The sequence below is a fragment of the Oncorhynchus mykiss genome, chromosome 13 (genome assembly GCF_013265735.2).
Source record: "Oncorhynchus mykiss isolate Arlee chromosome 13, USDA_OmykA_1.1, whole genome shotgun sequence".
Lineage (NCBI taxonomy): Eukaryota > Metazoa > Chordata > Actinopteri > Salmoniformes > Salmonidae > Oncorhynchus > Oncorhynchus mykiss.
Genome location: NC_048577.1, coordinates 59,640,408 through 59,663,562, shown reverse-complemented (window position 1 = coordinate 59,663,562; position 23,155 = coordinate 59,640,408). Strand labels below are relative to the sequence as shown.

General features: G+C 44.0%; 2 protein-coding genes across 2 annotated transcripts in view; both read left to right on the top strand.

The window, feature by feature from the left end:
* Positions 1-12,203, top strand: part of LOC110515614 (coronin-7) — a 260,709-nt gene extending 248,506 nt beyond the window's left edge. The window contains exons 16-27 of the mRNA XM_036941757.1: positions 917-1,092; positions 1,447-1,642; positions 1,980-2,122; positions 2,374-2,478; positions 2,563-2,648; positions 4,144-4,285; positions 4,597-4,686; positions 4,923-5,039; positions 5,268-5,403; positions 8,358-8,449; positions 9,628-9,717; positions 9,828-12,203. Coding sequence (XP_036797652.1) covers positions 917-1,092; positions 1,447-1,642; positions 1,980-2,122; positions 2,374-2,478; positions 2,563-2,648; positions 4,144-4,285; positions 4,597-4,686; positions 4,923-5,039; positions 5,268-5,403; positions 8,358-8,449; positions 9,628-9,717; positions 9,828-9,836 — 1,382 coding nt within the window. The 3' untranslated portion in view covers positions 9,837-12,203. The remainder of the gene's footprint in view (positions 1-916; positions 1,093-1,446; positions 1,643-1,979; positions 2,123-2,373; positions 2,479-2,562; positions 2,649-4,143; positions 4,286-4,596; positions 4,687-4,922; positions 5,040-5,267; positions 5,404-8,357; positions 8,450-9,627; positions 9,718-9,827) is intronic.
* A 2,445-nt stretch (positions 12,204-14,648) lies between these two features.
* LOC110487009 (mitochondrial import inner membrane translocase subunit tim16-like) lies at positions 14,649-18,979 on the top strand. Its single transcript, XM_036941763.1, has 5 exons — positions 14,649-14,896; positions 16,503-16,587; positions 16,695-16,831; positions 17,231-17,296; positions 18,808-18,979. The coding sequence occupies exons 1-5, from the start codon at positions 14,894-14,896 to the stop codon at positions 18,910-18,912; spliced, it is 396 nt and encodes a 131-aa protein (XP_036797658.1). The 5' UTR covers positions 14,649-14,893; the 3' UTR covers positions 18,913-18,979.
* The last annotated feature ends 4,176 nt before the right edge of the window (positions 18,980-23,155 follow it).

Sequence of the window (23,155 nt, the reverse complement as noted above, 5' to 3'; positions counted from 1 at the left end):
CCTGCTGACTGTTGGTTTGAGCTGTATTTACAACTGAACTGTGTGAGAGAGAGAGAGTTGGTGGTTTGGACTAATCTGAACCTGTCTGACGATCCAATCCTACACACTGCTAGCATATCAAGACAGCGCAAACAGATCTGGGACCAGGCACACTGCCAGTATCCCCTGTCTGATGTAGCCTGTTACCATTCTAAATGTGCTGTAACCAACTTGTTTGTTAACCATACAAGAGCTTCCCACAGCACATATAGTATGGGACTAGGTTACTAATAATATACCTGGGTTGTGTTCATTGGGTACTGCGTAACAAAATGTTTCGCAACAGAAAACTAAAACAAGCATTTCTTATTGGACCAGGTACATCATTGTAAATAATTTCTTCAGGTTGGTGCCTAATGAACAAGACCCAGGTTACAAATAATGTAGCTAAGGTCTAAAATCACCCTGCTCTCCTCCTCCTCCCTCTCTCTCCCTCTCCTCCTCCTCCCTCTCTCTCCCTCTCCCTCCCTCCCTCTCCTCCTCCTCCTCCTTCTCTCTCCCTCTCTCCCCCTCCCTCTCCTCCTCCCCCTCTCTCCCTCCCTCTCCTCCCTCTCTCTCCCTCTCCTCCTCCTCCCTCCCTCCCTCCCTCTCCTCCTCCCTCTCTCTCCCTCTCCTCCTCCTCCCTCTCCCTCCCTCCCTCCCTCTCCTCCTCCCTCTCTCTCCCTCTCCCTCCCTCTCCTCCTCCTCCCTCTCTCTCTCTCCCTCTCTCCCTCCCTCTCTCTCTCTCCCTCTCTCCCTCCCTCTCCTCCCTCTCTCTCCCACTCCTCCTCCTCCCTCTCCCTCCCTCACTCCCTCTCCTCCCTCTCTCTCCCTCTCCCTCCCTCCCTCTCCTCCTCCTCCCTCTCTCTCCCTCTCCCTCCCTCTCCTCCTCCCCCAGGTCCCAGCAGTAAGTTTCGTCACCTGCAGGGTGCGGTGCTTCACAGAGACACCCACTTCACCAACCTGAAGGGGCTCAACCTCACCACGCCCGGGGAGTGTGATGGCTTCTGTGCCAACCGCCATCGCGTGGCCGTGCCCCTCGCCACCGCCGGGGGTCAGATCGCCATCTTTGAGGTACTTCCCCACTTAGAAAATGGAAGATAATGTGTCTTAATCCAAAATATTGTAGTATTCTTTTAGTTATTTTTATCTTTATCTTTTTTAAGTGAGCCCTGGCCAAGAAAGCAGAGTTCTGCTAAAGTGAGGGTGTTTTATGGCTGTGTCTTATTAGTTGGATGGGAGTAGACAACACATGAAATAATATGCAGCCGCTACAGCATTACATTACAGTAGAATGTCATCAGATAATAGGAATGAATAGTGGAAATAGTCATTTAGGATTTCTGCCACCATATTAGACCAAAGATGTGGCTTTATTGGTTCACACATTAAAGAAAGAGGGATGTATCTCACTGCCCCCCTCCTCAGTTGTCTCAGGCTGGGAAGCTAGCGGACACGGGCCTGCCCACCATCCAGAACTCTGTCAACGTGGCTGACTTCTCCTGGGACCCCTTCAACAGTCACAGGCTGGTGGTGGCAGGCGACGATGCTAAGATCCGTGTGTGGCAGGTGCCTGAGGGGGGTCTGACAGAGACCCTGACTGAGCCAGAGACCATCCTGCAGGGTAAGACACACTCCACAGGGGCCTGGAGACCAATTCAGTTCAAGTAAATTAGATTTCAATTGAATGAAGTTAGACTCCGAGCTGGGGCTTTTGGGGTCCAATGTGAAATATCTGATATGTAGATGTGTGAGTGAAGCCACATATGTATCAGTGCTCTATCCTTCATTCAATGAGTGACAGAAATGAAATGAACAGGATACCGGTATGCAATTTGCTACAGTGTGTCTTATTATCCTTATATATAGCCTTATACTGTGTGACTACTGAATCTATCAATAGAAATAAATCATATCTTGATAGAATGTGAGTGAGTGACAGGGGTTTTGACCAATCACAGGCCACACTGAGAAGATCTACTCAGTCAAGTTCCACCCCCTGGCGTCGGGCCTGCTGGCATCCTCCTCCTACGACCAGACGGTGCGCCTGTGGAACCTGGAGTCTGGGGACGAGGTCAAAGCGCTCCGGGGACACCAGGATCAGGTGACGGAGGAGGAGGGAAAGGGGCGGGACATAAGGAATATTGGTATTGGCAGGGGGTGGAACCACTGGTTTTGTTAGAGAATAGGGACGTGGTAAAATGTATCTGGGATAATAATAATGATTGATGTATGGATATTGATTGATTGATCCTACCTACAGTATGTACAAGGAACGTGCTTGTCTCCTTCGCTTCATTTCAACTTTTCACTCGTTCCTTTCTCTGTTCCCTCTCCTGCCTGGTGTGCATATAGATATTTGGGATGGCGTGGAGTCCGGATGGTAAACTCCTGGCCACGGTGTGTAAGGATGGGAAACTGCGCATCTACGACCCTCGCAAGTCTGCTGACCCAGTACAGGTGTGTGTACAGGAGACCTGAGGAGTTGTTGACCTTTTTGTTTGGAGTATTTCCATATATCTCTCCTTGTCTCTCTCTCTGCAGGAGGGTGCAGGTCCTGAGGGCCACAGAGGGGCTCGTGTGGTGTGGGTGTGTGACGGAAAATACCTGATGGTGTCAGGATTCGACAGGTGAATATTTCTCTGTACTTCTGTTTGGTAGTTGAGCTTCAATTTGTGCTTACCAATCCATTTACCTTCATTTAATTCATTCAGTTCATCGTGTGTGTGTGACCATTCAGTTCATCGTGTGTGTGTGACCATTCAGTTCATCGTGTGTGTATGACCATTCAGTTCATCGTGTGTGTGACCATTCAGTTCATCGTGTGTGTGTGACCATTCAGTTCATCGTGTGTGTGTGACCATTCAGTTCATCGTGTGTGTGTGACCATTCAGTTCATCGTGTGTGTGTGACCATTCAGTTCATCGTGTGTGTGTGACCATTCAGTTCATCGTGTGTGTATGACCATTCAGTTCATCGTGTGTGTGTGACCATTCAGTTCATCGTGTGTGTATAACCATTCAGTTCATTGTGTGTGTGTGACCATTCAGTTCATCGTGTGTGTATGACCATTCAGTTCATCGTGTGTGTGTGACCATTCAGTTCATCGTGTGTGTATGACTATTCAGTTCATCGTGTGTGTATGACCATTCAGTTCATCGTGTGTGTGTGACCATTCAGTTCATCGTGTGTGTGTGACCATTCAGTTCATCGTGTGTGTATGACCATTCAGTTCATCGTGTGTGTATGACCATTCAGTTCATCGTGTGTGTGTGACCATTCAGTTCATCGTGTGTGTGTGACCATTCAGTTCATCGTGTGTGTATGACCATTCAGTTCATCGTGTGTGTATGACCATTCAGTTCATCGTGTGTGTGTGACCATTCAGTTCATCGTGTGTGTATGACCATTCAGTTCATCGTGTGTGTGTGACCATTCAGTTCATCGTGTGTGTGTGACCATTCAGTTCATCGTGTGTGTATGACCATTCAGTTCATCGTGTGTGTATGACCATTCAGTTCATCGTGTGTGTATGACCATTCAGTTCATCGTGTGTGTATGACCATTCAGTTCATCGTGTGTGTGTGACCATTCAGTTCATCGTGTGTGTGTGACCATTCAGTTCATCGTGTGTGTATGACCATTCAGTTCATCGTGTGTGTGTGACCATTCAGTTCATTGTGTGTGTGTGACCATTCAGTTCATTGTGTGTGTATGACCATTCAGTTCATCGTGTGTGTGTGACCATTCAGTTCATCGTGTGTGTGTGACCATTCAGTTCATCGTGTGTGTGTGACCATTCAGTTCGTGTGTGTATGACCATTCAGTTCATCGTGTGTGTGTGACCATTCAGTTCATCGTGTGTGTGTGACCATTCAGTTCATCGTGTGTGTGTGACCATTCAGTTCATCGTGTGTGTATGACCATTCAGTTCATCGTGTGTGTGTGACCATTCAGTCTGACATGTAGTTCACCCATAATCTTGGTTCACACAAAAAACTGCACCAATGGCTTTATGGTCCTGTTGAACAAGAGGAAAACAACCCCTCTGACCCGAGACCTCATTGAGGATGTCACCACAGTTCACCTCACCTTTGACACCCGATGTGTTTCCCCCTTCTGCAGTCGCAGTGAGAGAACCCTGTACCTGCACTCCGTTGAGTCCCTGTCCTCCGGGGCCATCGCCAGCGCCCCCACCGACGTCTCACCCTCCACCCTCATTCCCTTCTACGACCCCGACACCAGCGTCGTCATCCTCACCGGAAAGGTAAACGACAACAAACAAACAAATAAACAGAGCATGTCTTTTGGATAGAAGAAAATAGAGCCCATATTGACTTTACAGACTCTTGTTACAGACTCTTGTGCTTCATGATAATAATGCCTGCCTAGCCTGGTTCCCGATCTGTTTGTGCTGTCTTGCCAACTCCTATGTCTAGTAGACAACAAAAAACTATCTGGGTCCGGGCTAATGTTGGTGGTGGTGGATTGGTAGATCCATACTGACTCCCCATACCCAGACTTTGACACGAGTAAACCTATACAGCCATTGTTGTTGTTGTTGTTTACATTTACCAGGGTGACACGCGAGTGTACATCTTTGAGATAGTGCCAGAAGCTCCCTATTTCCTGGAATGTGCCAGCTTCAACTCCTCAGAGCCCCACAAGGTATAGACTTTATGTTAACAGCATTTACATCTCTGCTTTTCCCATTTCCTATATCCTGCTCCTTCTTATTACATGTTTTGTAGTCAATAGATAAAAACATTTCCCTGAATTTGTGACTTGTATAAAATGTCTGTTTGACTGACTGACTGACTAATTGATGATCTGTCAATCAATTACGCAGGCACCTGTAGACCTGTAGAATCTCTCTGCATGAACTTCCTGTTTCCTGTATTTAGGGCTTGGCCTTCCTGCCGAAGACTGAGTGTGTGGTGCAAGAGGTCGAGGTGGCCAGGGGTCTGAGGCTCAGTAAGACTTCCATAGAGCCAGTGGCCTTCAGAGTCCCCCGCGTCAGAGTGAGTTATGGCTGAACGCTGCTATCTAGTGTATATATGGGGGGAAATAGGAAAAACCTGCAGTTATTTGATGACTTTTCAGACCAGGGCCTCAAAGAACTACCAGTAAAAAGGGTTTGCTATGTGAACCCCTGTTTGTACTTAGTCTGTGGAGTTGGAGCTGTTTGAGTTCTGAACTAATCCTGTCGTGTCTCGTCTCCCTCCTTCCTTCTCTCCGTCCGTCCACAGAAAGAGTTCTTTCAGGATGATGTGTACCCAGACACAGCAGTGTGGTGGGAGTCTTCTCTGACAGCCTCAGCCTGGCTGGCTGGTTCTGATGGGAAGCACCAGTCCATCAGCCTCAAGCCCAAAGACATGACCCCAGGTAGGGGCTAACCTCAGCTCTGCTCCACCCAGGCACATATAGTACAAACAGTGGACTGAAGTCAACAGCATTACTGTTAGATCCACTTTTTGAATGTCAGATGAGAAGCCGAGCAGATACAGTTTATAAGGGGCGACCTATCCACTCTTTCATGGGCCAAGTCCTGGGTTTGACAAGAGTATCTGCCTTGTGCTTTGACATGATGGTGACACTAGCTAAATCTATTCTGACAGCCAATCGTCAATCAACTCAATGTGAGGCAGAGATCTTCTATAACGTAGAATTGCCGATACAGGCTTTGAGCGAAGTCTTGTGGATCGGTGTACCTGGAATGACACACATGCACAGTGGCAAGAGAAAGTATGTGAACCCTTTGGAATTACCTGCATTTCTGCAGAAATTGGTCATCAAATGTGATCTGATCTTCATCTAAGTCACAACAATAGACAAACACGGTGTGCTTAAACTAATAACACACACATTTTTGTATTTTTTTTTTGTCTATATTGAATACATAATTTAAACATTCACAATGTAGGTTTGAAAAAGTATGTGAACCCCTAGGCTAATGACTTCTCCAAAAGCTAATTGGAGTCAGGAGTCAACTAACCTGGAGTCCAATCAATGAGACAAGATTGCCCTTTAAAAAACACTCACATAATGTGAGTTTGCTATTCACAAGAAGCATTGCCTGATGTGAACCATGCTTTGAACAAAAGAGATCTCAGAAGACCCAAGATGAAGAATGGTTGAATTGCATAAAGCTGGAAAGGGTTACAAAAGTATCTCTAAAAGCCTTGATGTTCATCAGTCCACGGTAAGACATATTGTCAAAAATTGAGAAATTCAGCACTGTTGCTACTCTCTCTAGGAGTGGCCGTCCTGCAAAGATGACTGCAAGAGCACAGCGCAGAATGCTCAATGAGGTTAAGAAGAATCCTAGAGTGTCAGCTAAAGACTTACAGAAATATCTGGAACATGTTAACATCTCTGTTGACCAGTCTACGATACGTAAAACACTAAACAAGAATGGTGTTCATGGGAGGACACCACGGAAGAAGCTACTGCTGTCCAAAAAAACATTTGCTGCACGTCTGAAGTTTGCAAAAGTGCACCTGGATGTTCCACAACGCTGCTGGCAAAATATTCTGTGGACAGATGAACTACAGTTGAGTTGTTTGGAAGGAACACACAACACTCACTATGTGTGGAGAAAAAAAGGCACAGCACACCAACGTCAAAACCTCATCCTAAGTGTAAAGTATGGTGGAGGGAGAATCATGGTTTGGGGCTGCTTTGCTGCCTCAGGGCCTGGACAGCTTGCTATCATTGATGGAAAAATGAATTCCCAAGAATTCAAGACATTTTGCAGGAGAATGTAAGGCTATCTGTCTGCCAATTGAAGCTCAACAGAAGTTGGGTGATGCAACAGGACAATGACCCAAAGCACAGAAGTAAATCAACAGCAGAATGGCTTCAACAGAAGAAAATGCACCTTCTGGAGTGGCCTAGTCAGAGTCCTGACCTAAACCCAACTTGAGATGCTGTGGCATGACCTCGAGAGCAGTTCACACCAGACATCCCAAGAATATTGCTGAACTGAAACAGTTTTGTAAAGATGCCATTCTAACACAACCCTGTATATACACAGTGGCCCACTGCCATTCTAACACAACCCTGTATATAGACAGTGGCCCACTGCTATTCTAACACAACCCTGTATATACACAGTGGCCCTCTGTCATTCTAACACAACCCTGTATATACACAGTGGCCCACTGTCATTCTAACACAACCCTGTATATACACAGTGGCCCACTGCCATTCTAACACTACCCTGTATATACACAGTGGCCCACTGCCATTCTAACACAACCCTGTATATACACAGTGGCCCTCTGCCATTCTAACACAACCCAGTATATACACAGTGGCCCACTGCCATTCTAACACAACCCTGTATATACACAGTGGCCCTCTGCCATTCTAACACAACCCTGTATATACACAGTGGCCCTCTGTCATTCTAACACAACCCTGTATATACACAGTGGCCCTCTGTCATTCTAACACAACCCTGTATATACACAGTGGCCCACTGCCATTCTAACACAACCCTGTATATACACAGTGGCCCACTGCCATTCTAACACACCCCTGTATATACACAGTGACCCACTGCTATTCTAACACACCCCTGTATATACACAGTGGCCCACTGCCATTCTGCCATTCTAACACAACCCTGTATATACACAGTGGCCCACTGCTATTCTAACACACCCCTGTATATACACAGTGGCCCACTGCCATTCTAACACAACCCTGTATATACACAGTGGCCCACTGCCATTCTAACACAACCCTGTATATACACAGTGGCCCACTGCCATTCTAACACAACCCTGTATATACACAGTGGCCCACTGCTATTCTAACACACCCTTGTATATACACAGTGGCCCACTGCCATTCTAACACAACCCTGTATATAGACAGTGGCCCACTGCCATTCTAACACAACCCTGTATATACACAGTGGCCCACTGCCATTCTAACACAACCCAGTATATACACAGTGGCCCAGTGCCATTCTAACACAACCCTGTATATACACAGTGGCCCACTGCCATTCTAACACAACCCTGTATATACACAGTGGCCCACTGCCATTCTAACACAACCCAGTATATACACAGTGGCCCACTGCCATTCTAACACAACCCTGTATATACACAGTGGCCCACTGCCATTCTAACACAACCCTGTATATACACAGTGGCCCACTGCCATTCTAACACAACCCTGTATATACACAGTGGCCCACTGCTATTCTAACACACCCCTGTATATACACAGTGGCCCACTGCCATTCTAACACAATCCCTCCCAACTCTCTGGTCTCACTGTCACTGTTTCTGTCTGTCCATCTGTCTGTCTGTCTGTCCTCTCAGTGAGTGAGGCGCCCAAGGAGGTCCAAGTGAGAAAGTACCTTCCATCCTCTCACTACCTGGAGGAGAAGACTGACGAGCAGAAGAAAGATGAGGTGTGTGTGTGTGTGTGTGTGTGTGTGCGTTGCTACTATCTGAATTAGTGATGCACTGATATGACATTTTTGGCCAATACCGATATCTGATGTTTTCCTTGCCCCCCAAAAATTATACCAATATTTTTTTTAAATTGCAGCCTTTTAAGTTAAACAGATAACACACACGGACGCAGTGGTCTAAGGCACTGCATCTCAGTGCAAGAGGCATTGTGGGATAGGTTAGGAATGCTGTGTTGCACGTGTAGCGCCACATTTTTCCTGGTGTCATGTACCTACGTTATATAGGTATGCACGTCAGCATATCACCCATATATCCTGCATCCCTAATCTGAACGTGTACAAGCATCTTATTATAGTGAGTATTTCTCTGTGAGTGCAGCTAGCTAGACGCTTGGTGACTGTTTTGTCACGGTAATAGTGTGAATAGTTATTAGTAGTGATGGGATAATCTATATCTATATCATGTATGAATGTTTCATTTTCTGTTCATTTCCACGGCTTTGTGAAGTCCAGACAACTGCTTGCAGATTTTCCATTGGGTTAGACGTAAATATCCTGGTAGCAGATAGACCTACCTAACCAGTTTGAATACAATGGGAAGCCAGTTGATGGACCTTCAGCAGCCAGTTCACTATGCTGTTGAGAGCCTGTGAGAGGGTTTTGTGCCTGCAAGACTCATGAATGTTCATTACCTGATAGTGTAGGTTAACAACAAGGATAAACCGATACCTCAATATGTCTTGCTCATATTGATATCATGTTAAAGGAGGGATATGGGTACTCACCACTAGTCAGTAGTGGGTCTATAGTGTGTTAACCACTAGTCAGTAGTGGGACTATAGTGTGTTAACCATCTGTCTTGGTACTCACCACTAGTTAGTAGTGGGACTATAGTGTGTTAACCATCTGTCTTGGTACTCAGCACTAGTCAGTAGTGGGACTATAGTGTGTTAACCATCTGTCTTGGTACTCACCACTAGTCAATAGTGGGACTATAGTGTGTTAACCATCTGTCTTGGTACTCACCACTAGTCAGTAGTGGGACTATAGTGTGTTAACCACTAGCAGTAGTGGGACTATAGTGTGTTAACCACTAGTCAGTAGTGGGACTATAGTGTGTTAACCACTAGTCAGTAGTGGGACTATAGTGTGTTAACCATCTGTCTGTACTACAGCTGTTGAGTGCCATGATAGGCAAGCTGGGGAACATGGACGACAACCCTCTACCACAGGAGTCCTTCCAGGGAGTAGAAGACGATGAGTGGGTGAGTGACACACACACAAACACAAATGTACACACAGACACACACACACACACACACACAAATGTACACACAAACACACACACATTTACCCATGCTCTTGTGTCTTTCAGGGTGACTAGTGTGTGTTGCCTTGCGGACCAATCAGGGTCCAGCAGTAGCCAAGGGCCTGTTGGACTGAAACGTGTCATTCCTGTGTGCCACTGATGTGTCCTATGTCAAAAGAACATCTCTCAAACACATAACATTAACCTGTCATTAGGGTTGTAAAATTCTGTCAACAAAATGTCTAGGTTTTCCAGAAATACCAATTGGAGAATTCTTGGATTTCCTGCTTGTTTTCCTGGGAATTTTAGGGAAAGTTACCAGACTTTTGCAGCCCTACCTCCCATATCCTCGTATCATCCTCTAATACTCTGAGTAAGTAGATGTTGCCTCTAACCATTGACTGAATCAGGATCAGATATGTTTTCCTCCTCATAATGTTTAAAGGTAGGACTGGGGTTTGGGAATCTGATCCTAGGTCTGTTGTTAAAGGCAACCTCACCCCCAATTTGACCTTTGACTTGCAGCTGCCTTGTACTGTAAATAGCTAACATTCCTACCAGGCTAGATAGTTAAATGACTCCCAACACTCCCTTACAACCCAGCCCTTACCGCCACACTGGATGGACACCTGTGTGTCTGTCACCACTCCTAACCTTACACCTGTGTGTCTGTCACCACTCCTAACCTTACACCTGTGTGTCTGTCACCACTCCTAACCTTACACCTGTGTGTCTGTCACCACTCCTAACCTTACACCTGTGTGTCTGTCACCACTCCTAACCTTACACCTGTGTGTCTGTCACCACTCCTAACCTTACACCTGTGTGTCTGTCACCACTCCTAACCTTACACCTGTGTGTCTGTCACCACTCCTAACCTTACACCTGTGTGTCTGTCACCACTCCTAACCTTACACCTGTGTCATAATAATAATGACTAGACCACTGCTTGCTTTTTTATGGGCCAATATGAACCATAGTCCATAATCTTCTAAACACAGTAACTATGAAAAAGTCAAACGCATGCACCTGAATACAGTATCTATGGTCTTCCAGATGTACCACCTCCTATGCATCACTATACATTAACACACACACACACACACACACACACACACACACACACACACTCACACTCCACCTGGATATCCCATCTGCACCTCCAGCTCCTGTAGTCCGTGGATGTTGGATGGTCTGTGGTATCCCCATACGGCCTCAACAAGCACACAGCAAAAACACACAGACAGGGTACAACAGGGTAAAAACAGCCTTCAGGTTAAAGCATGGCTGGCTTCTATTGATAGGAATATAATATTGTTTTGTTGTTTAGGTAGCTTCATTCTCTGGCCAGTGATAAAGACCTACTAACAGTCCTGTACCACTCCAGGGTCGTGTTCATTAATCACCAAACGGACGAAAACAACCTCAAACAGGGAGGGATTACCTGGATTTTCGTTTTCCGTTGCAAAGCATTTCAAAACGTTTTCCGTTGCGTGCTGTAATGAACGTGACCCAGATGCATATCTTAGTTCAGCCACCAGATCTCGGGAGATAGTTTATAGCATCGGGGCTGCGCTCTGTTTTGGGGGACTCTAAAATGTGTGTGACGTTCTTACATGTGGGTGTCATGTATTGAAAAGCCAAAACACCCCCTGTGGGAGTTGTACAGGAGTGTGTCTGTGGATCTCTGAGGTTGTAATGTGGTGGGAAGTAGTATGTATCTGTACCTTTCTTTCTAGATTGATAGACTGTATAACTGGAATTCCTGTACCTCATATGTTAACACTTCGTCTTAAGACTGTTATTGAAGTATTCCTCACTAAAGGAGCTCATTCTTTTATTATACTGTAGTAAACAATCATTTTGTTACTTTTTCTTAATAACTTACAGTATTATTACTATATGATGCAATCACAGCAGCCATGATCAAGACTAGTACAACACAAGGCAATACTTTTAATAGGCTAATCCAAGTCTGATCGAACCAATCATGTTGTTTACAATGACAGAAAGACTGGAACCAACCAAGCATTCTTGAATAGTAGTCAGACTCACTGAGTTTACACAGGCAGTAAAATTCTGTCATGTGTTTTTTAATTGGTCTTTAAACCAATCAGATAAGAGCTTTTTGCCAGTACTTGGGCAAAATATCAGAATTGGGCTGCCTGTGTAAACGCAGCCATTGTGGAGTACTTGACAAGTGAACAGACACCACTGCATTGACTGTAGGGCCTAGATATTGTTGGTGTCAGTGATTGTGTGTTTGTCATGTGTTTTGTGCCTGCAATCTCTCAGATGTCTTACATTGTTCTTTGGGAAATTAACAAAAAGAAAAATCTCTTTTATACTTTGAATAAAGCATTATTTCTCTGTCCGTCTTATGAATAATGGTTTTGTGGGAATGTTCATGTTGCCTTGCAATAAACAACTGTTTGAACCTTGTACACATGTCATTTCTTTGTCTTTCAATTTGTTGCTTAAAACAAAAGTATGTTTAAAGGGGAAATGTTTGTTAATCTCAAAGAAAAAGGAGTAAACTAGTAAATGTACTTATATCATGATGTTACCAGGAGATTCTGACTCGACCTGTAGTGGTGCTTCCCTATGAACTGCCACTGGCACAGGAGAGAGCTGTCCGTCACAAGTCCACAAGAATCAGCTTTCCAAACAGTACTCTTTTGGGGTGAGGTTCCATTTATTCCACAAGAATCAGCTTTCCAAACATTACTCTTTTGGGGTGAAGTTCCATTTATTCCACAAGAATCAGCTTTCCAAACATGACTCTTTTGGGGTGAAGTTCCATTTATTCCACAAGAATCAGCTTTCCAAACATGACTCTTTTGGGGTGAAGTTCCATTTATTCCACAAGAATCAGCTTTCCAAACATTACTCTTTTGGGGTGAAGTTCCATTTATTCCACAAGAATCAGCTTTCCAAACGTTACTCTTTTGGGGTGAAGTTCCATTTATTGCGTATATAAAATATAAATGGCTCCAAAACACATATTCCTGTAGAAAAGGGTACAGAGAGATGGACTCTATAAGCTGTATCTGTGATACAGTAATAACTATGTGCTCTCTTCTCACCTGATAACCCTTCCTGGTCACCTGTGCTAATTATATACACCCATGACCAGTGACCCATGACCCCAACATATAGTGCCCTCTAGTGTACAAAACAAGTCAAAATGACCCTTGACAGATACCAGATACACAACTCATAAACAGGCCAAAATGGCTCCTACACTACCGTTACGCTTGTTTACACTGAGCTGCACTGGGGTTGGAGAGCATGACACCGCAGAGCCGGCGTGAGATATGGCCTGGAAAAAGTACCTCAATCCAGGATTGAGAAATGTGTTGTACTCCCAATTGTCCCATTATCCCAACTGTTACACCGGGAAGATTGAACGTCTTCATGCTAATGGCACTAGAACTTGTGTTGAACAACGTCGTCCCTTGTGGGGAATGGCTTAGTATGGCAAACTTTCCCCGAACTATGGATGCTCGTTTGAAGTACAGTAATTCATTGGTAATCCATGTCATTGTTGTCAAGGGTGCATTAACAAAGGCAGTAAACAGCCACACACAAGAACATGGTTGTCGTTGAATTGTTTATTTCTTTGTTCGAGCTCCAAAAACATAACTGGTGGACACTGTCTTAACAAATACACAACATCACATCCTCATTCATGTTTAAACAGCATTTCTAGGGACAAAAACACTACATACAATAGCAAATTAATTCACAATGACAAATTCATAACATTGCTATACGGCACAGTATGAAGACCAGACTGAGTCCTGTTTTGGCAGTAAGTAGGTCTCCTGTACCTGTGCCCATGAGGGGAGGAGTTTAAGTCGAGGTGCATGGACTGAGCTCTGCTGAGGGCCCTGGCCTCTATTCATTCAAAATGATTCAGTAGCATTAGAAGTCCCTCCCACTAGTTCCAGAGTACATTCTAATGTAAGCTAATATAGCTATTATTAATCCTATTGTCTTGACGGAGACGAGAGAAAAACACTTAAGTATATCCCTAATTCATGAAAATCATGTACAAAGCAATAACAGATGTCCCACTGGTGGTTAGTATCATGTTAGAATATAATGGAAACAGTAATACCGTTTCCAACTCAGGCCACAATAGGGATATCCGAAGAAAGATAATAGAAGCAATTATTTCACTTGAGTAAAAACAATGGGAAAGGAACAAAGTGAATGAAATTATGTTTAGCTATTGCCAAACAGGACTGATGAATGGCAAGGCAAGCCTGGTGTTAGAAGACAGGAAGACCATCTCAGTATCATGGTACGGTGGACTTAGTGACACATTACTACCATCTGAGTACTCAGAAGCTAATGGTTTAAATCAAACATCTCCTTAGAGGATACAAGGTACTTTTTGAAACAAAGTAACATCATAATAATCTCTTGCACACGAGACAATAAAACATCTCCTTGGAGGAGACGTGGTGCGGTGTATTTAAATAGGAAATCTCAACTAAAATCACTTAGAATCACTTTAGGGCCCTCAGCTCACCTCCGGCACCTTGACTAAACCTACTCCCCTCACCGGCGCAGGTACTGTACAGGGGACCTGCTTACTGCAAAAACAGGCAATGTTATCAATTAGTCACTGACATTTCCACAGCGCAATGACAGCCCGCACTGAGCCTGATTGGCTGACTGTCCATTGTTGTTCAAAGCACTTTCTACCTAGCATGAGGATAAAAAGGCCAGCTTTCCGGATAAATTAGCAGTCGCTCAATCTTTCCGGTGCAACAACGGGACAATTCGTAGTACAATGTATTCCTCATCCCTGGATTGAGGTCATGCTGTCCGAGCCTAGTGCAGCTAGCTGTTAGCACACAAGTCTGGTCTGCTGGCAAGACGTGATGATGAAGGCTGTGCAATGAAAATTGGTGCAATTTAAACAGCCATCCACTAGAGAGCAGTATTTTTATACAGAGAGAGCACCGGTTTGTGGATTTTCACCAAACTCGAATATCTTTGTTCCGAGTTTGGCCCTTGAACTTTGAACCTACTGCGACCTTGATGGGTGTACATGTGAAAACGCCGTGGTCCTCCACGGTCTTATTGTGTACAGTACTGTAAATAATCGGATAAACGCAATGGTGAGATATTTTTGTATTTTGAAACGCTATGAATAGCTGTGTCATGATTAGGGAAACTGTGAAGGAGAAACGCTGCTTGCTTCTCTTGCTATAGCCCGCACACCTTGCCAATCTTGGCTATCTAATTTAGCTTATGCAACCGTAATGTATCCTTGATATGTCTTCTATCTTTGTAGCTAACGTTAGGTAGCTGGCTCATATTGTTGTTTAATAAGCGAGCTAACTACACACATATAAACGCAAAATGTAAAGTGTTGGTCCCATGTTTCATGAGATTAAATAAAAGATCCCAGAAATATTCCATATGAACAGAAAGCTTATTTCTCAATGTTGTGTGCAAATGTTTTGCTACACTGTTAGTGACCATTTCTCCTTTGCCAAGATAATCCATCCACCTGACTGGTGTTGCATATCAAGAAGACGGTTAAACAGCATGTTCAATATATATAGGTGCACCTTGTGCTGGGGAAAATAAATGGCCACTCTAAAATGTACAGTTTTGTCACAACGCAATGCCACAGATGTCTGAAGGTTTGAGGAGACGTGAATTTGTCATGCTGACTGCAGGAATGTCCACCAGAGCTGCCAAAGAATTGAGTGTTCATTTCACCATAAGCCGCCTTCGTCATTTTAGAGAATTTGGCAGTACGTCCAACCAGCCTCCCAACCGCAGAACACGTGTATGGCGTTGTGTGGGCGAGCGGTTTGCTGAGTGCTCCATGGTGGCGGTGGGGTTATGGTATGGGCTGACATAAGCTACAGACAACTAATAGTATTGAATTTTATTGATGGCAATTTAAATGCACCTAGATATCGTGACAAAATCCTGAGGCATTGTCGTGTCATTCACCTCATGTTTTAGCATGACAATGCACAGCCCCTTGTCGCAAGGATCTGGAAGCTGAAACTGTGCCAGTTCTTCCATGGCGTGCATACTCACCAGACGTGTCACCCATTGAGCATGTTTGGGATGCTCTGGATCTACGTGTACGACATCGTGTTCCAGTTCCAGCCAATACCCAGAAACTTCACACAGCCATTGTAGAGGAGTTGGACAACATGCACTGCATAAGGCAAATGGTGGTCACATCAGATACTGACTGGTTTTCTGATCCACGCCCCTACTTTTTTTTAAGGTATCTGTGACTGACAGTCATGTGAAATCCATAGATTAGGGCCTAATGAATTTATTTCAATTGACTGATATCCTTATATGAATTGTAACTGAGTAAAATTGTAAAAACGATTGCATGTTGCGTTATGTGTTTGTTCAGGGTAGTTAATGATGCTCTCATCAGCACTGCGCATACAACACAGTCACTGTGTGCTTCAGACCTGCTCTACCTTTGCCCGCTCTGTTTGATCTAATACTTCTGTAACAGTATGACTATGGCTGGTTCCCAATGTTGCCTGTCAACACAATGTTCCTGAAACTAATCAGGTCTAATGCTCTCTGATAGGGAGAAGTGGGTTTTGTTTACATTGCGGTCGCCATTCATTCATTATGAGCTGTAATCTGTCGCGAGACTAGGCCTTCTTGAGCCAAACCAGACTGTTGCTTTCTGTTGACATAAAGTGGAACTAACAATCTCTCGTCTTTGTGTAGGCGAAATATCTTGCGCAGATCATTGTCATGGGGGCGCAGGTAGTAGGACGGGCGTTTGCGCGTGCATTGCGGCAAGAATATGCAGGTATGTTCCTCACTTCCTCACTGTCTCTGAGAGAGAAACTAACTGTTGCATAAATGTTCCTTACCTGAGAAGGTGACCAACCCGGTCTCTTCTGTCTCTGTCTGCAGCCAGTCAAGCTGCAGCGGAGGCCAGGGGGCGTGCCGGACAGCAGTCAGCAGCAGCCTCTAGTCTCACTGGGATTACCTTACAGGAGGCCCAGCAGATCCTCAATATCGCCACACTCACCCCTGAGGAGCTCCAGAAGGTACACACACTTTAAAGTACATTGAAGACAACACCCAGAGAACACAGGCCCTGTCCCTGCCTCGCCCCTTCCCCTAGGAACTTCACGGCACACAGATGGTTGGATGGGTATTAACAATGTACCGGTACCTCCATCTTGTCCCCTAACAGGCTAGGAGGAGATGTTGCATGTCGTTAATCCCTGTCCAGTCATATTTACACAAGTGTCTATGGGGTAGGGCGCAGGCTAGAGGGTTTTCTGGACAGGGTCATACTCACAAATTTAGAAAACAGGAAGTTCCTTCATGTGGCCTACATACAAGACAGACAAGTGTGTGTATGTGGTTGTAAATGTATTTCCATATTAGGCCATTGGTGGGGCCAACCTGTTCATGACTGACCTGTTGTACTTTGTCAACAGAACTATGAACACCTTTTTAAAGTCAACGACAAGGAGGTGGGCGGATCTTTCTATCTACAGTCCAAGGTGAGGTTCATTGTTCAATTTCCAGTATCGTGCCATCTCTGTGCGAGTCAGTGATTATTAGTGCCAGAGAGGCTTGAAACCATGTGACTCAACAAGCAATTGCTTCCTTGTATCCATGGAGACTCAGACCACCTCCTTGAGGTATTCATAAGGTGTAATGGCAAGTTGAGTCTCTTGGGTTTCATACCTCTTTGGTGCTTGTACAGAGCCTTGCACAGAGCTGTCCTGATGATAGCGCACATTCTTAGACCTGTAGTCACTATCATGATCATGCCTTATATTAGGACTAGAGGTCGGCCGATTATGATTTTTCAACTCCGATACCGATTATTGGAGGACCAAAAAAAGACGATACAGATTAATATTTGTAATAGTGACAATTACAACAATACTGAATGAACACTTATTTTAACTTGATATAATACATCAATAAAATCAATTTGGCCTCAAATAAATAATGAAACATGTTCAATTTGGTTTAAATAATGCAAAAAAAAGTGTTGGAGAAGAAAGTAAAAGTGCAATATGTGCCATGTAAGAAAGCTAACGTTTAAGTTCCTTGCTCAGAACATGAGAACATATGAAAGCTGGTGGTTCCTTTTAACATGAGTCTTCAATATTCCCAGGTAATACGTTTTAGATTGTAGTTATTATAGGAATTATAGGACTATTTCTCTCTATACCATTTGTATTTCTTATACCTTTGACTATTGGATGTTCTTATAGGCACTTTAGTATTGCCAGTGTAACAGTATAGCTTCCGTCCCTCTCCTCACTCGAACCAGGAACACATGGACAACAGCCACCCTCAAAGCAACTTTATCCATGCAGAGCAAGGGGAATAACTACCCCAAGTGACGTTTGAAACGCTATTAGCGCGCACCCTGCTAACCAGCTAGCCATTTCACATCGGTTACACCAGCCGATTCTCAAGAGTTGATAGGCTTGAAGTCATAAACAGCGCAACGCACAACGAAGAGCTGCTGGCAAAATGCACGAAAGTGCTGTTTGAATGAATGCTTACGAGCCTGCTCGTTCTGCCCCTGAACGAGGCAGTTAACCCACCGTTCCTAGGCCGTCATTGAAAATAAGAATGTGTTCTTAACTGACTTGCCTAGTTAAATAAAGATTCAATAAAGGTGTAAAAAAAAAAACTTGGACTCGGCCATTCCGATTAATCGGTCGACCTCTAATTAGGACACCAGATCCAGTGGTAGCCTAAATTAAATGTACAATGTCAATGTATCATTACAATAACAGAACAGTAGACAAATATGACTTGCCATGTATTGAGGTGCACTGCTAAGGATTTTGATCAATTAATTGTGTGTGTCCTGTCTGCTTGTGTGTGTGTCCTGTCTGCTTGTGTGTGTCCTGTCTGCTTGTGTGTGTCCTGTCTGCTTGTGTGTGTCCTGTCTGCTTGTGTGTGTGTGTTTGTCCTGTCTGCTTGTGTGTGTGTGTGTCCTGTCTGCTTGTGTGTGTCCATGTCCGTCCCTCTGTGTATTTTGAAGGTGGTGAGAGCGAAGGAGCGTCTAGATGAGGAGCTCTCTATTCAGACACAGGACAGTCAACCCAAACCCCCACCAGAGCAGAAGCAACAGACTCCAGAAACATGAACCGTCCCCCTCCCTACCCCACCCACTGTAAATTATACCCTCAATAAAAGCCTCATCCTTTTCTCAACCCGTGTCTCTGTGTGTATGACTCTTTACGAGATCAGAGTCGTGTTCATTATGCGCCAAACGGAAGAAACCGGACTGAATCGGGGAGGTTCTATACCTGGAATTGGCCAATAAGAAACACTTATTTTCATTTTCCGCATTGTGCTCCTAATGAACACAACCTGTGAATTAGACCTGGGTCACATCTATTTCACAATGCTGCCACTGTGTGGTTGGTCACAGCAGTGTAAGCCTCCATAATGGAAGAATTTAGCAGTTTTTGTTACTAGGAGTAGAGCCATCCTGTGCCATTATCCAATACGTATATGATCGTCTGTGTTGACCTGTCATTCAGGGTTCCCCACCTGTTTTAATCACCAACTGTTTACATAGCAGTTTGCAAACAATGTAATATATTTTAATCATTGAGTTAATAAAGCCGCATACAAATAAGAGCCGTGTTCAAGTACCCATAGTAACAACATGTATACTACATACTTAATGAGAATGAGTTCATTCTAGTATAGTGTAAGTGTAATCAAATGGTATTCTTTCAGTTGAGCGTACTAGCGCTGTCTGCCGGAAGTTGATGCTGTTGCTATGCAACATCTTGCTAGAATAAGAAATTACTTTACTAGACATTTTACGACTTCGGGTGTGTTTGTAAATTCATGATAAAGTTGGGAGAGAACATGCAATTCCGGTGCAGCACATGCTGCCTACACAGTTACATGTGTAGGCTAGCGAATTTAATTTGGATGTTTTTTTATTTTTTTTATCCCAGAATGTTATTTCCTACCTCTCTCTCTCTCTTGTTGCTTCATTCCTTCCTTGCTTTCAACAGTTTATTGAAATACGTTAAGTTGTCCGCATCTTTATCATTCTAATGACATGTTTGCATAATAGTGGACTAGAATTAGATGCAGACGGCTTTTAATTATCTTCACGAAGATTGAATGATTATGGGTCTGAATAAATATCTGCTATAGACTTCCACCATCACACGTTCGCTCGTCTTTCAAACTCCCCGTGAGTTCTATTGGCTGCTGTATTTAACATTCAGCAAACAAGAGCTTGCATCCCTCTTTGAATAGTTTATTGGTATAAGAAATGCAACAACAGCAAAAAGTCCAGCAAGCTATTCTAGTCTAGTTTTTCCTACATGAGACTCCAAGAGCTAAGCAGCGTTTTTTTAAAGTAGAGGCCAGCGGAGCACAGGTGCGTGCGTTTAGCTCAAGAGACAGGGGCTATACGTTTGAAGTTATTATGCATAACCCATCATTCATTACTTAAATATAACACAAATACTGCATTGAATGTACTACCTGAAAGAGGTGGGCTAGGACATCTATATCACCACCTATATTATCTATTTTGGATGCAATTTGAATGGAATTGAGAGAGACTGCAAGAGAGTGCTCGTGTGTGTACTGATTTAAAGCAATGATGTTCAAGTGATAGGCTGTTTTAAAACTCTGCAGCTACAATTAAAAAATATATATCTTTACAACAAAACAAATAAGGTGACCCCAAAAGCCATTCGGTCCTTATATTACTGTATCATAGGCTATTCTGCAGCAATCTCCTACCTGTCACCAGAAAACAAGTGACCATGATGGGTCTACATACATGATAGGTCTACAGGATGATAGGTCTACAGGATGATAGGTCTACATGATGATAGGTCTACAGGATGATAGGTCTACATGATGATAGGTCTACATGATGATAGGTCTACAGGATGATAGGTCTACAGGATGATAGGTCTACATGATGATAGGTCTACAGGATGATAGGTCTACATGATGATAGGTCTACAGGATGATAGGTCTACAGGATGATAGTTATACATGATGATAGGTCTACAGGATGATAGGTCTACAGGATGATAGGTCTACAGGATGATAGTTATACATGATGATAGGTCTACAGGATGATAGGTCTACAGGATGATAGTTATACATGATGATAGGTCTACATGATGATAGGTCTACATGATGATAGGTCTACATGATGATAGGTCTACAGGATGATAGGTCTACATGATGATAGGTCTACAGGATGATAGTTATACATGATGATAGGTCTACATGATGATAGGTCTACATGATGATAGGTCTACAGGATGATAGGTCTACAGGATGATAGGTCTACATGATGATAGGTCTACAGGATGATAGGTCTACATGATGATAGGTCTACAGGATGATAGGTCTACATGATGATAGGTCTACAGGATGATAGGTCTACAGGATGATAGGTCTACATGATGATAGGTCTACAGGATGATAGGTCTACATGATGATAGGTCTACATGATGATAGGTCTACAGGATGATAGGTCTACAGGATGATAGGTCTACATGATGATAGGTCTACATGATGATAGGTCTACAGGATGATAGTTATACATGATGATAGGTCTACATGATGATAGGTCTACAGGATGATAGGTCTACAGGATGATAGGTCTACATGATGATAGGTCTACAGGATGATAGGTCTACATGATGATAGGTCTACAGGATGATAGGTCTACATGATGATAGGTCTACAGGATGATAGGTCTACAGGATGATAGGTCTACATGATGATAGGTCTACATGATGATAGGTCTACAGGATGATAGGTCTACAGGATGATAGGTCTACAGGATGATAGGTCTACAGGATGATAGGTCTACATGATGATAGGTCTACAGGATGATAGTTATACATGATGATAGGTCTACATGATGATAGGTCTACAGGATGATAGGTCTACATGATGATAGGTCTACAGGATGATAGGTCTACAGGATGATAGGTCTACAGGATGATAGGTCTACAGGATGATAGGTGTACATGCATTGTGAACTTCCCTCCATAGTAAGGTGGACTGCCTGTCTGAAGATTGATGACTGATCCTGCAGAGAGCAGAGAGAAGGCCAGAGAGAAGGCCAGAGAGAAGGCCGTAGAGAAGGCCAGAGAGAAGGCCGTAGAGAAGGCCAGAGAGAAGGCCGTAGAGAAGGCCAGAGAGAAGGCCAGAGAGAAGGCCAGAGAGAAGGCCGTAGAGAAGCCATGTTTAGACATTGCATATAATTTAACAGTTCCATTTCACGTCATGCTGTTCATATAACTAATAAATCATTATCCCTGGAAAATGGAGTGGTTTTGGGTGGTAAATATCGGTATCCGGGTTTTCGCCATTCAACCCTAGTTTTGACCCTCGCTTGTCTGGGAAATAATCCCTAATAAGTGAGTCCTTGCTGATGTTGTGATGTCATCCTAACGCAGGTCAATGTTGCCACTGATGTGTTCAAGGATCTGACATTGTCAAAGCCAACTGCGTCATTCCATGAATCAGAGGACTCTACAACCATCTGAGGGTGTGTCCCAATTCTCCAAACTTTCCCCATAATGGTGTAAGCGTTGGCTTACATTGATCCACCACTGAGTATAGTGGCAAGCTTGACTAAAGCCTAAAGAAATCAATTGACAAGTGCCTGAGCAGAACTCAACAAACAGAAGACGCTGTACCCAATAGGAGAGATGGAAGAGGAAGCAAGACACCCCACTCAGTGTTTTTGAGCAGAACTCAACAGAAGACACTGTACCCAATAGGAGAGATGGAAGAGGAAGCCAGACACCCCACTCAGTGTTTTTGAGCAGAACTCAACAGAAGACACTGTACCCAATAGGAGAGATGGAAGAGGAAGCCAGACACCCCACTCAATGTTTTTGAGCAGAACTCAACAGAAGACACTGTACCCAATAGGAGAGATGGAAGAGGAAGCCAGACACCCCACTCAATGTTTTTGAGCAGAACTCAACAGAAGACACTGTACCCAATAGGAGAGATGGAAGAGGAAGCCAGACACCCCACTCAATGTTTTTGAGCAGAACTCAACAGAAGACACTGTATCCAATAGGAGAGATGGAAGAGGAAGCCAGACACCCCACTCAATGTTTTTGAGCAGAACTCAACAGAAGACACTGTATCCAATAGGAGAGATGGAAGAGGAAGCCAGACACCCCACTCAATGTTTTTGAGCAGAACTCAACAGAAGACACTGTACCCAATAGGAGAGATGGAAGAGGAAGCCAGACACCCCACTCAATGTTTTTGAGCAGAACTCAACAGAAGACACTGTACCCAATAGGAGAGATGGAAGAGGAAGCCAGACACCCCACTCAGTGTTTTTGAGCAGAACTCAACAG